The 14,943-nt window shown below is 38.6% G+C and overlaps 1 protein-coding gene across 1 annotated transcript in view; it reads right to left on the bottom strand.

Moving 5' to 3' along the window:
- The window catches only part of CNTNAP4 (contactin associated protein family member 4), a 396,860-nt gene that overhangs the window by 71,639 nt on the left and 310,278 nt on the right, over positions 1-14,943 (bottom strand). Inside the window, exons 10-11 of the mRNA XM_064176535.1 lie at positions 14,071-14,242; positions 1,985-2,091 (exon numbers count right to left, since the gene is read on the bottom strand). Of these exons, the coding sequence (XP_064032605.1) occupies positions 1,985-2,091; positions 14,071-14,242 (279 nt within the window). The remainder of the gene's footprint in view (positions 1-1,984; positions 2,092-14,070; positions 14,243-14,943) is intronic.

Consider the following 14,943-nt stretch of genomic DNA (forward strand, 5'->3'; position numbering starts at 1 on the left):
TGGGGAAGAATTTTTTTACTGTAAGGGTCTTGGAGCACTGGAAGAGGTTGTGGAAACCTGTGATGGTTTGAGTGTTACTCATCCTCCCCCCACTCTTATGAAATCACCCAGATGAGACTCAGCCAAGCTGAAAATTAAGATAAAGCTTTATATTTACAGCTTCGCACAATAGACAACCAGATATTTACAATACATACAGCTATATACAGAAATACACAAGGTAAAAAGTAATACAGAAACACCACACCCCTCTCAGAAACCGGAGTCTCCAGGAGGGACTCTTAACCACACTTCCACCTCCTTTCCACCTCTCTACCTTATCCCAGACTTTGCCTTATGTTCAAGGTGAGTTTGGGGAATTGGCTGGGGTGTTAGAAAGGAGAAGGATTAGTTACACAGACAGCAAGTTAGGGAGAAAAGTGCAGGCTGCCAGAGACACACTTATCTATGCTTATGTTCTTGTTTTTATACATCTCAGCAAGCCTATGAATGAAGTAGACATCACCACTGTTTCATTTTCACAGCCTGTAAGCTAATTCTTCTCACCAAATATATCCCAGCAAGGCTCAAACTAGAACAGCTCTCCAGAGAGGATGTGGAGTCTCCTTCTCAGGAGACTTTCAAGACCCATCTGGATGTGTCCTGTGCAACCTGACCTAGACTCTATGGTCTTGCTCTTGCAAGGGGGTTGGACTTGATAATCTATGAAGGTCCATTCCAACCCCTAGCATCCTGTGATACTGTGTGATCTTGTGTATTCAAAGGACATCTTTTTCTTTTGAAATCACAGAGTAGTGTGATAACGTGGCCCAAAATTATCTTAGATATTTGGTCTTAAATAATTGTAGAAATAACTAAAATCAACTAATAAAGAATATCAAGTCTTTGTTTTTACATGCATACATGCAGCATTTTATTAACCATGAACACTATAAGTACTTTAGAAAATGAATAGTTCAGTAAGGCTTGTCATATTATAGCATTTCTTGTGGATTCTTAGTCATTAGGAAACCACGGCCTTCCCATCTCCTCTCATAGAAATTTTCAGCTCATTCAGCATATGATTTTCCAGATAATGACAAATGAAATTATTTTGGGGGGTATTTTGCAGTTTTGTATCATACACTGTGATATCAAAATTCATCTATACTAGCTTTTCTTTGTTATACATTTTTTTAAAATCCATACTGTGTGTTCTTTACAACTAAGATGTTACTGTTGCTGACTTTGTACAAATTGAGATTTAGGAGGCAGTCTTCTAAACTCAGTAATTAAAAAAAAAGTGTGTAGATAAATATTCCTTTAATTGGGCAAAATTAATATATTTCTTTCACAAAGACAATTTATAATGTCCAAATTATTTATTGATAATTAGGGAAGTCTCTGTATTTTTAAAACTTCTGTAAAGTTTCATAGATTTTTAGCTATTAGGAACACATAACAAAGGCTGGAGCAATGACTTACCCTGCTTTCTGGAGCATGCTTACAGCAATACAAAAGTAGAGATTCTCTTGCAAAACTAGCTTAGCAATTTTCATCTATTTTTTTTTCCTTCTAAATTCTCCTAATCCACTCTTTCATTCAGCAACCTACATAAATGTGTTCAAGACTTTGCATGTGATTACCTTTGTACGTAAGTGTAGTCTCAGAAAAAAACTTCTCAGGAGAAAAGTAATATTAGTTTTTGTGATGAAGAAAGTTTAACAAAACACATTTATAAATTATTTAATGATTTTGAAAGTGGAATTATATGGACGGAAGAGGAAATTACTAGGCATAGCATGTAAATTACAAAAAATGTCAAACAGGCAAACATTAGCTCTTCCAATGATTTTTTGCCACAAGGCCTTTCCTTTAACCAACTTAAGAATATTTACACAGGTGAAATTTTTTCTAATATGAACGATCAATGCAAATACATGTTTTTGGGATGGAAAAAATCAATCAGAATTAAAGGCACAGTCAGAAGATGTCTTAGACTTACGATAGTGGCATGTGGCTCCCTTGTAACCAGTATTGGTACAGTTGCAGTAGAAGCTACTCCAGGACTGTGAGCACTCACCACCATGTTCACAGTAATTAGGCAAACACCTAAAATGAAAAACCAAATAACATTTTCACTGTATTTTGCATTAATTTCCATGTCAAATGTACTTATCAAGGGTTTAAAAATAATGAAAAATACCATATCATGAAGGAATTCTTTAAGTCTTTAAGTTCAATAGGGAAAATGTTAATATAATTACTAGAAAATTAAAAGCACTTTCCCTTATCTTCTCATTATTCCCATGGCCTGTAATAAGTATATTAATTATGCAGTAAGCCTCTCAGAACAGAAATAAAGGGTAAGATGTACTTTAAAAAAATACTATTGAGCTATTGTAAATTCAGAACAGATTGATGAAGCAGTGGAATATTTGCATGTTAATAATTCACTAGCAAGTTTTTCAACTGAGAGAATTTATCTAACAAGATGTATGACAACAATGTAACATCACAACAGATTTCTTTCTATCCCCTTTGTTATAAATATATATATTCCTGACCCTCTGGGATAATCAAAGTATCTTGTGTGAGTTACCTTGGATACAAGCATGTTGCCTTTCTTGGCAGTAGATACCCTTTGATATAGCTTATCACATATGGATTAGGTTGCCTGCACAAACCCAATAAGTTACGTATATGCATAGTGAGTTACATACTATATACATTATACAAATAGGGTATACAACCATATTACCATAATACTCTAAGTAGAGCATAACACAAAACTGTGTAGAACTTTATTGCTCTGAGCCCAATACCTGGTACTCTTTCATTAGCTCCTCAACTGCCTTGACCGGTGACAAGTTTTGGCTTTTGTGACACTGAATCAAAGATATGCATGGAGTTTTTAAATTTGCCACCCTCAGATGGAGATGGATTTCTGTCACAGTGACATCTATTCCTCAATATTGTGATGAGTAATTCACTCCCTTTCTAGACAGCAGTGGAATACCTTATCTACAAATGTGATCAGTTTCATCCCCTTCAGTAACCGTAAAGGCAGTCACTTTATCACATGTTCAGGGAATTGTTGCAGAGGAGGGATTTCTATTCCTTCTCTATTAGGGAGAGGTGAGAAATTAATTTGAGGTGGTATTTTTTTTTTAATAAAATTGTTTATTAAAATTAATATTTACAAATCTGTACCACCCCCAATCACTATGTAATCAAGTTCTTTTGTGCAAAGTTATGAAAACAGTTGAGATATTATATATTTACAGGGATTGGATTATTAATTATCAAATTATCAACAACTATAGACAGAAAGGTTCCCAAAGGCTTAATGCCTCTTAACAACTATGCTGTTTGCCCAGCAAGGGCTGAAACTGTATCTGTTCCAAGACAGAAGTATCTTATTTTGCAAAGGAACTAAAGCTTACTTAAATGTATTGCTCTTAAGTATTAATAATCACCCTCCTGGGATAGTGTCACAGCATGTGCCCAGTATTCGGGTCTCTGTGGAGCTGAAATCTTCCTGGCTTGCAGGAGAATGATAAGTGTTCCCAGTCTCTGGGGTAAACAGGATTTCTCTGGCCTTCTCTCCTGGAGTGAAGTGGTCTCTGCCTTGGTGCTGCTGTTTCTGGATGCTGTGTGTCCAGGGATGATGAGCTGGCAGGATTTCCAGGTGCAGGAGAAGGATTTGTCCATGCAGCTTCTGGCATGGTCTTCTCATAGCTAGCAGGCTGTGTTTGTTAGTTTGCAGACAATCTGGAAGGTCTGCGGATCTAATTCTCCAAGCTGAAGTAGTGGGCATGCAATGTGTGCCAGACTGCTGGGAGATTGATCTCCGTGGCTAAATGCAAGATAGCTCTAGGCTTAGGCAGGGGGCTCTCAGCTCCCCATATATTTATCAAGTGCAGGCATGAATGTGCTCTGCTTCTCAAAGGGTACGCAGACAGCTTAACTGCACCTTGAGATCAATTCAAGAGGGCTGAGCTTCGGTGAATTTGCAAATGAGTGAGTAAGGGCCTGACTCTGTGTCTAGGCCTCGCAAGCAGGTCAGTGCTGCTATGTGGATCAGAGAGCTGAGCTTGAATGCTTGAACCTCTGAACACTCTCAAGGAGGGTGCTCCTTTGCATCCCTCTTCATAGACTCTGAGCCTAGATTCGTCGCTCATTTGGCCATCTAAAGTGACCAATCAGGTTGGCAGTAAGCCCAAACCTTACCCCAATAGGCAGAAGCTGTTTGCCTGGACCCTCCCAGTTAGGGAATCACCTGGTCAGACCCCAGGGGTACACGGGCTGGGCGTGTGTGTGTTATACAACCTGTTTACTGCCATGGGTCCTGACAGAAAAACATGTCCAGGCATGTAGAGGCATAGGGAGGCCTCAGTTTTGGGGCTGCAGCCCCTCCACCACAGGAACCCTGTATCAAGTAGTTGCTGAATACAATCTTCTTTTGATGGATGAAACCATTTCAAGTAACTCCAGAACTTGTTGTTGAAGTCATGGGAACAGCTGGGATCTCGAGTGTGGATCCTTCTGATGTGATGCCTTTCCTTGCCTCTCTGAGAATGCTGGCTTCCAGATTCAGAAGCAGCTGGGGACTTGTATCTGTGATGCAGTTCCCTTTTGCTGTACGGTGCTGTCTCGTGGCTTTCTTTGTGCAGCTTGTTTTTTGAGCTCTCAGCTATTGCTGAACAGTTAGCATCTGTTTGCTGTTTAAAGTTTGTGGCTTTTTCCTGGGATATCCCTTTTGGTTTACATCGAGAAGCTTCAAGACTTTTACCTGCCTGTGGCTGGGGTTTGCAGCATGGTGAAGCTTTGTCAGTAGACGGAGTCATGCAGCGTTTTGGTGGGCTGGATTCATATGCTGAATTGCGGTGAGGTTGCTCACACTCTGTGCCTTTAAGGCTGTGGTTTGACAGTTCACTGGTTTCACGTGGTTTGGCAGGGCTCATCGGATGGGCTGAGCTGGTTGTGTTGGGACAGGTGATTGAATGATACATGCGGAGGCTAGCCATGCAAATGTCTCTTGGCTTCGGAAAGCTAATGCCTTTTCCTTCCTGGTTGCTGCAAGGAGCCTTTCAATGTGGCTGCTTTTTTTTTTTTTTTTTTTTTTTTTTTTTAAACCTACAGCTTGGAGGAGGCACTGGCTGCAGAAAAAGTTTCAAGCAGCTTTTCCTCTCTTTGGAGGTTGTTTTTGCCCTTCTAGCTGAATTGAAGCTGTTTACAGCTGAATAGGATGCTAAGGACTTTCTCTCTGAACACTGAGCTGATTCTATTGTTTTTTCTACTCTGTAACCAAATACCTACCTCCTCCTCTTCCCATTTGAGAGAATGGTGGAGAAAATCTGGATTCTTTTGCATCTTGAAAAATACACAGTGAAAACAAATAAAAAAAGCTTCATTTTTTGTCTTTCTAGGTTTTCAAATTCTCTTTCCAGACTCAGGATCTTTGCATCCACGTTTCTCAGCTCCTTCAGTGTCTGCACTAGACAAGTAGCCAGAATAAAGGTATGATTTTCCTGAGTGTTTGCTGCTAGTTTTTCAAAGAAAATTCTGGGCTGGTGGCAATTTTTAGCTACCTATTCCAGACCCAAGACTCTTATTTTATGTCCCAAATTATGCAGTGTTTCCATGATAGTGTGTTGTGCCAACTGTGCCAAATTGTGATGGGTTGTGCGAAATTAAAAATTTGTATTAATTTTGATATCCAGGTGAAGGTTGTTAATAACTATGAAAATTGTTTATTAGCATTAATGCCTGCCAGAAAACTTATTTGCAAGGTTCAAAAAAATTGCACAGTTTGGAAACTTATACACACAGAGAGCAGGTAAAACTAGAACATTTATTTCTTAAAGTTGCAAACACAAATATTATACTGGAAGACAAGGTTCTTGTAGTTAATTACACAGCTTATCCGCTAGATAGACACAGGTTGCTCCCTTCTGCTTATGGTAGAAGGTAATCAATTAATTAGAAGAAGCTGTTAGTATTTACTCACAAAATACTATCAGACAATACCCACTGCAGAGCAGGCAGGCAGGATGTAATGAGGAGCAGCAGCAGGGCACAAATAGAACATCAGAGCATGGCAGAGCACACTGTATTTACCTTTATATCTTTTATCAATGTGGGCAGAGATTAATGGGCGCTTGGACACAGAATAGCCAATCAGAATGGCAGTTAGACAAGCTTGACCATATTAGATGAAATCACAGGCTTGCTTTACTCAAATTTCGTAAAAGCATAGGCCTTGCACAAGGCAAGCATGTGTACCTTGTTTACCACAGGATGTAAAACAAGTCTGGGCAGGCCCGAGGCTTTAGACTCAGTGGCTCCCTGTTCTTTGCCCTCTTTCCTGCAGTTGCTTCTCCCCAAAACAGAAGGAGGGAGAACACAAAAACATGTTTGGGCAAGCCAGGACATGTATAAGCCTATTTTGGGCCTACCAGGCCTACCACAATCATTTTGATATTTACTATGGAAAAAAAATCCAAACAAGACCACTAATAAACACAGGACCTTAAAATACTTTTTTAACTATGTAAAAAAAAAATTTTAATAGTGTATTTAATTAGAATTATAGAAAGGCAAGCAGAGGTTTTCAGAAATTAGTATAAAACCAAATCAAACAAAAAATAGCCCTCACCCCAAAAAAAGAGAAAACCCAACAAAACCAATGAAAGAATTAGCAAGTAAAGTATAAGTAAAATAAGTAAAGTGATACAGGTCACCTAAGGAAAAAAATTATGCATTTTCCAGTGAAAGAGCTAGTTTGTACCTAACATTCTTTTCTCAGAATGTATTTCTAAGACAAATTTGTAGATCATATATTTCTAGACCATATCCAGACCTTGTCTAGAACATAAAAATGAAATTTAGTCACTGGGCTTACAATTATTCCAATATTAAATAATTTGTTTGAAGGAACTGTATAAATGTTGATTGCAATAATTCTTAGGATAAATGCATAATTTTGTTTTATGAGTATGACTCAGCATCAATTACTACATATATACGTGGCCTCTAACATTGCTCCCATGAAGGACTTTCAATGCATCTTCTAACAGCTGCTCTACTTGTATGTGTTTCAGTCATATTTTTTCATTTATTTCTTTTAGTTAAAGATACAATTACCTAAAAAATTTAAGTGATTCATATGATCTTTATTTGTATTGACTCTATGCCTATATTAATTAATCTTCCAAATGATGTTCACAAGACAAAAAGCTTATATGCAATTGATGATGCTTGAACCGATTTTAATAGAAGTGAAAGCATTTTAGAGTATGTCGTGGAGGGCCCATAGGCCCAAAATAGGCTAATACATGCTTTGTCTTGCCTGGACATGTTTTTCTGCCCACACCAGAGATAAACACATTAAACAAACACAGAGGGGACACAATAGGCCTGGTGTCAGGAAGTCTGGCATGCCCAGGACCCAGGTTGTGTAACATGGTTGTGTAAGATACACACACTTGGCTTGTGCCTGCCTAGTGCAAAGCCCGTCCTTTTGTGAATTAGGGAAAAGCAGGCCTGTGGATCCTGCCTATTATGGTATGCTTTGACTAACTGTCAAGCTGATTGGTCATTCTGGTGGCCATTAATCTCGGCCTACATTTGATAAATAGGGGTACACAGGTAAAAACCTTGCTTATGCCTGCTTTTGTTCATGCTTGCCAGGTTATGCCTGCTTGCCTGCCTGCCTGCTTACCTGCAGTGCTCACTCTAATGCCTTCTTGCTTGCTTTGTTGTTATTTGCCTGTGCTATCTACTTTTCTCTACAGAGACAGAGTCTCCCATTGGCTCCCAGACAGCTGTGCACACTTGCACACCACTGTGGTGAGTTACCAGGACTACATTCTGTATTGCCTGCCTTTACCTATGGAGTTCAGTCTCTCATGCAGCCATGCACCCTGTTGCACACCCACTGCCTTATTATTGCCTAGTAAGCTCCACTGCCATGAGTTCCCAGGAGCAGACCCTGGATTGTCTGCACGCGATCGGCCTGTGTGATCAGTGTGACATCGTGCTGAGACTGCATGACGTCCTGCCTCTGCACCCGAAGACAGCTTGGAAGTAAGATAAATCTGTATTTTCAGCAAAGCTAGTTACAAGCAAATATATACAATATATATACATAGATTTACAATTACATACAATTTAGAAATTATTCTCAAATCCAAACAAAGGCAGTCCAGAAGGGACCCAACACCGCCTTTTCTCTCTCTCCCAGACAGAAAACAAACAGCAAGGCTTACATGTTATCTGTTAGCTAAAATTATTGGAAAGGATCAAAGAAAGAAATGAAGAGATCCAGTGCTTAGAAGCAAAGAGCCATTTTATACCTTTTAGCAAGACAATGGATGATATATTTTTTCATTATATTTCTTTCTGCAAGCAATGATCTAATTTCTCTCATTAGAATATTCCACTTAAACCACTTAACTTAAACCACTACAGCCTGTAAAGGTTACTTCACAAATGCACTCATATGACTGCCTAAATCAGAAAGAAGTTCCCTGATTAAGCATTTACCACATATTATTTGGTATTAAGCTTTGAAGCATATGGCATTTGAAAATAATATTTGATTCAAAACCTAGCCAGCAGGCTAATAGTAGTCATAACTTAATGTATCACTGATCCAGAAAAGGAATGTTCTTCTGAGAAAAAAGAAAAAATAATATCATATACCTGTTATCTGGTAAGTACATAATTTGTGCATTATTTGCTTATCACATTCCCAAACTATGGCTAAAAGATATTTTGAAAAACAAACAAACAAAAAACAGCAAAAAAAAAACCACTTGTATTCTTTAGACCATTTGTATAAAATTATGTGCTAGTTTGAAGCAAGCTAGAATGTTTTGGTAAAAGAAGTAGATAATGGGCAGTGAAATGAAAAACAATTGTGTCTCTTCGCTCACAGTCACACTGAGAACTCTGGGAAGAAGAAGTAAAACATTATCCATTTTGTCTTTCATTCTGCTTTTGCCTTCAGACCTAATCACATCTCATTAACCTTGCTCCCACTAACCTTGCTCCCTAACCTCTTGGCTGCACCTCTCTTCTTTCCTGAGAACTGGGGTATGGTTGAGAGGGCAAGGGGAGGTGTTGGGGTGGTTTGAGAGCCCCTCCTGGGGACTCAGGTTTCTGGGAGGGGAGTTGTGCTTCTGTATTGTTTATCCTTTGTATGTTTCTGTATATAACTGTATATATTGTAAATAGCTGCTTGTATATTTGCTGCTGTAAAATAAATAGCTTCATTTATATTCCCAGAGGCCGTCTGAGTTAGATGGGGCAATTCCAAAAATGTGGGGGGGCGGGTAAGAGCCCAAACCATCACAAATTAGTAGTATTAATTAAACAGTCTGAAGGAAGGAGCTTGGGTAGAGCAATAACTGGAAAAAGCCATAGCTTAAGCACAGGAGAAGGCACCAGAAATTTTGTGGAATGGAGGAAACCAAAAAATCAGAAAAGGATAGGCAATATTTTTGTTAAAAAATAAAAAGGTAATAAATTGCATCCCAATGAATAAATGACTGATTAAACAATTATTTGTCATCGACATTCCAAATCTGATAAAGAATACTTTATATATGTTAAATATGTATATATAGACACATAAGATAACCCTAATGATACTGTGATACTGTGTGATACGGTGATGGACATAAAAGAAAAAAATTCTCTTTGGCATAAAACTATTAGATTTAGTGGTCCATTATTTCTAATATAACAGCCATCAATAACTCCAGTAAAAAAAGTAACATCATCATTTGGAAATGGACACTCAACAATTTACATAAAGACAAATGTTTTGTTTGCCCGCAGCTGCAGTGGGGATAGCTTCCATTGAGAGCACAATGGCATAAATGTTGATTACTTTATCTTCACAGTATCACAGTATCATCAGGGTTGGAAGAGACCTCACAGATCATCACGTCCAACCCTTTACCATAGAGCTCAAGTCTAGAACATGGCACCAAGTGCCACGTCCAATCTTGCCTTGAACAGCCCCAGGGACAGTGACTCCACCACCTCCCCAGGCAGCCCATTCCAGTGTCCAATGACTCTCTCAGTGAAGAACTTTCTCCTCACCTCGAGCCTAAATCTCCCCTGGCGCAGCCTGAGGCTGTCCTCTCATTCTGGTGCTGGCCACCTGAGAAAAGAGAGCAACCTCCCCCTGGCCACAACCACCCTTCAGGTAGTTGTAGACAGCAATAAGGTCACCCCTGAGCCTCCTCTTCTCAAGGCTAAACAATCCCAGCTCCCTCAGCCTCTCTCGTAGGGCTTGTGCTCAGCGGCCTCTCACCAGCCTTGTCGCCCTTCTCTGGATATGCTCAAGCATTTCGATGTCCCTCCAAAACTGTGGGGCCCAGAACTGAACACAGGACTCAAGGTGAGGTCTAACCAGTGCAGAGTACAGGGGCAGAATGACCTCCCTGCTCCTGCTGACCACACCATTCCTGATGCAGGCCAGGATGCCACTGGCTCTCTTGGTCACCTGGGCACACTACTGACTCATGTTCAGGCGGGTATTCATCAGCACCCCCAGATCCCTCTCTGTTTGGCTGCTCTCCAGCCACTCCGACCCCAGCCTGTATCTCTGCATGGGGTTGTTGTAGCCAAAGTGCAGCATCCGGCACTTGGAGCTATTGAACGCCATCCCATTGGACTCTGCCCATCTGTCCAGGCGGTCAAGGTCCTGCTGCAGAGCCCTTCTGCCCTCCAATCCAGTCACATCTGCCCCCAGCTTAGTGTCATCTGCAAACTTGCTGATGACTGACTCTGTGCCCTCATCCAGATCACGTATGATATTAAAGAGGATGGGGCCCAGCACTGATCCCTGAGGGACACCACTAGTGACTGGCCACCAGCTGGATGTGGCACCATTCACCACCACTCTCTGGGTTTGGCCCTCCAGCCAGTTCCTAACCCAGCACAGAGTGTTGCCATCCAAGCCACGTGCTGACAGCTTAGCCAGCAGTTTGCTGTGGGAGACAGTGTCAAAGGCCTTGCTGAAGTGCAGATAGACCACATCCACAGGCCTCCCCACATCCACCAAGCGGGTCACCTGATCATAGAAGGAGATCAGGTTGGAGAGGCAGGATCTGCCCTTCCTAAACCTGTGCTGGCTGGACCTAAGCCCTTTGCCATCCCTCAGGTGCGCTCTTATCACCCCCAAGATAACCTGCTCCATCAGTTTCCCTGGCACTGAGGTCAGGCTGACGGGTCTGTAGTTCCCAGGTTCCTCCATCCGACCCTTCTTGTGGATGGGGACCACGTTGGCCATTTTCCAGTCTCCTGGGACCTCTCTGGTGAGCCAGGACTGCTGGAAAATGATGGAGAGTGGCTTGGCCAGCTCATCTGCCAGCTCTCTCAGCACCCTGGGATGGATCCAATCTGGTCCCATGGACTTGTGGGTGTCCAGATGACTCAGCAGGTCCTGAACTAATTCTTCATGAATTCCCAGGGCAACACATCGCTCCTCGATTCCATCCCCCAGTTCAAGAGGCCACTTGCCTCCTTTCTCTTGGAGCAAAGACAAGTAGATTTCATTGCACAAAGAAAATACTGTGTCTCAAATAATACATTTTGCAAGCTACCTATTAGAAATTGTTTAATAAATGTAAGCAACTTTAATATTGGTAAAGAATGTATCTTACCAAATGGCATTTATGGTGAGGTATAAAATTAATCTGACAAAAATAAACATGAGGGTTATTCATTATGATGTGCAATGGGTACCAAATGAATTTAAACTATGTTAAGAAAATCGGAAAGAAACAGTCTGTGGAGCAACCTAGCACAAGACCAGAGAGTTTTTTTTAAACAATTTGTTTTGAAAGAAAAGTTGATGAGTTTAATAGGTAGATAAAAATTCTATTTTGATACACCAGGAAAATATGTGGGAATCATGCTGAGAGATGGAAGTTAAATCTGGTAGGACTAGGGCGAAAACCAAGCAATTGTCATAAATTAACATTAGCAATTTTAGAGAAAAGAAAATCTACCAACAAAAAAGTTCCATAAATAATTTTTGGGTTTTATTTATTTATTTATTTATTTCTTATTTTATTTGTTTGGTTTGGGTTCTTCTTGGTATCATTGACCATGGGGAACAGTACATAATTCTGATGAATGATGAAAGTAACATAGACTTAAAGAAAAAGTGTAATAAAGAAAATAATAGTAGCACTTTGTAAAATTATGTGGCTGGAGAATTTAAGTGGCTTACACAAGTCCATTCAGAAAACAAACTAACAACAAAAAAAAAAAACCCAAACAAACAAAATAAAACCCAACAAAAACAACAAAAAAACCCACACAAAAAAAAAACAACAAACCAAATCCAGCCCAAGACCAGATGGCAATGATATTGACATAAAATAAGCATGATAACTGTCTTCATATGCTGTAATAATTCAACAAGTTAAAAGTAATCCCTTTGACACAGAGCTTAAAAGCAATCAAAAAAGCAATTGTAAGTGTAGGGTGCATTCTGAATAAATTGAACGTGCACTAAATAAGTGACAAATGTTATGACATTTAGAATACTGTAAGCAATGCTACATTTCTATATAGTCAGATTCGCTGAGTGGCTTTATACAGATTTATACGCACAGAATTTAAAAATTTTTTAAAAATTAACCTGTACATACTTACATATTATGACCATTCAAAAAGTGAAGGAGATTATGTAAAAATATACTATTTTCCCTTAGAAAAATTAGGCAAAATACTTTTTCTTTCATAAAAGAAGGTATGGTTCCCAAAATACATCTCTGAGATGAGAATTTTGAGAGGTTCTCAGTTACATGGTACATTGAAAAATCTATAGTAAATCTGAGACAAAAATTGGCATCGATTGTATTGTGAGCCACTCTGGTAAAGTTTTCCACTCGATCTTTTAATATGTTTGACTAAAGAGTACACATACCTTCACATTGTTTGATTTTTATGTGATTCAATTCCTGATTCTGCGCCTTTTCTACAAGGAAAGAAATTCTAGCCGTGTAACAGAAGTGAAATAAGTTCAGTTTCAGGGAATTGAAAAAGACAGAAGTGATAAGTGTTTTAGAAGCTGGAAGGAAGTGTCGTGATGTCTATTATGGATGAGAGGAAGGTGATTTTGAAAGAATCTTGAAAAGTGATAAAATTAGTCAAAAGAAGTAAGGTGTAAGAAAGTGAAAAAGAAACGTAGAAGTATACTGCACCCCAAATAAAACTTTACCATATAATGTGCTAAGGATCTATAACTGAGGCCAAACTCTGTTTTGTTGTAGTCTATTACACATTGTGACAACTGCAAACTCAGGATTGACTCAGTAAGGGTTAAATTAGTAAAATGTATTATATATGTGCAGCTGTGTATTTTCTTAAACATGATAGAAAGGTAAGTGAGAATATACTAACTGAAAGGATCACATAGTAGTCATGCTTTTTAGTATCTTCTAAAGGATTTGTCTGTAAATTTTCAGAAACAATTAAAGATCTGTCATTATTTTTATCTTTGATTTACAAGGTACTGTGACTTTCTTCAAAATTATAACCTGGAAAGATGTACACTGTTATCTTTATGAATGGAAAGTAGGCCACAGAAATATCTGTGTGTCTGAACCTGAAATTTTTATCTGTATCCTAGAAGGTCTTTCCACTCTATAAAGGGAGACACTCGAACATTCTCCTGTAAATGTATGCTAATAAATTGTGAGATTAATTCTGATCAGAGACTAAAAAAGATTCCTCATTCACTGTGATGAATACTACCTACTATGTTTCTGAATGGGCAGTATATAGAAAGCAGCAATAAACTTTAAGAACATATTATTTTAAATGTCACAGGAGAAAGTTTCATTGCTTGAAAAAACAATTGTCAGAAACTCAAACTAATTCTAACTCCAGTTACTCTATTTGCAGTTCATGGAAATCTAATTGCTATACTTCTGAATCAAGAATCAGAATCATGTCATTTTTCATCACTTTGTTTCTTTTTATGAAAATATTGGAATATTTTCTAATATCAGAAAGAAAATATTCAAATAAATAAATTAATTAATACTTTTTTCTTACCTGTCTGTAATGCCACATATATCTATCTGAAGATCACTGAAGTTGCCCAAAATATTTTGCTGAACTGAGATCATGTCCACTGCTTTGTTACCAATGGAAATGAGTCGCATACATCCTTGAAATCCACTAAGTGAAGTATTACATTCAGAAATGTTTCCACTGCTAGGGCAGCCTGAAAGAAGCATGAAAACTGGAGCTGAAAAAAAATATTTTATTGAAAAAAAATATATTGAAAAGAGATTGAACTTTGAGAAACTGCAAATTGTGGCAAACTTCATAGTTTGAAGACCTTAGCCAGAAGTATGGTCCGTGAAACTCTAAAGAAATACCTCTGTGCAGTTTAACTGGTCTTAAATCATACACAAAAGCATCACTAAAAATTTAGGTAAAGGATAACCCAAGCAGCAACCCTAAGGCAATAAGTACAATCAAGATATGGACAGATTGTCTAATTGATCTAAGGCAGAAATTGTTAGGTTATAATACAGTAAGCATATAATTTTATTTTGCCATGTTTTAAGTCACAGATGAAGAAAAAATTGTTATTAAATACAGTGATTTTAGTTTATCAATCTCTCTGTATGATTCTGGCAAGTACTAAAGACAATTTCTTGATGCAGGTCATCGATGACTAAACTAGAAGAGATAGTTTGTTGGACCTGCTACTTTTAGTCAAGGAAGAAGTGGTTAAAAATATGAAGGTCAAGGACACTCTTGGTTACATTAACCATGCCATTGCAGAGTTTATTATCTATATAGAAAAGATTAAAAAAAAAAAAAAAGAAAAAGAAAAATAACAGAACAAAACAGAATCACAACGTAGATTCAGGAGAGCAAAATGGTGGTTATTTTTCAATAAAATGTGTTTGGAGG

This window comes from Pogoniulus pusillus, chromosome Z (genome assembly GCF_015220805.1).
Source record: "Pogoniulus pusillus isolate bPogPus1 chromosome Z, bPogPus1.pri, whole genome shotgun sequence".
Classification (NCBI taxonomy): Eukaryota; Metazoa; Chordata; class Aves; order Piciformes; family Lybiidae; genus Pogoniulus; species Pogoniulus pusillus.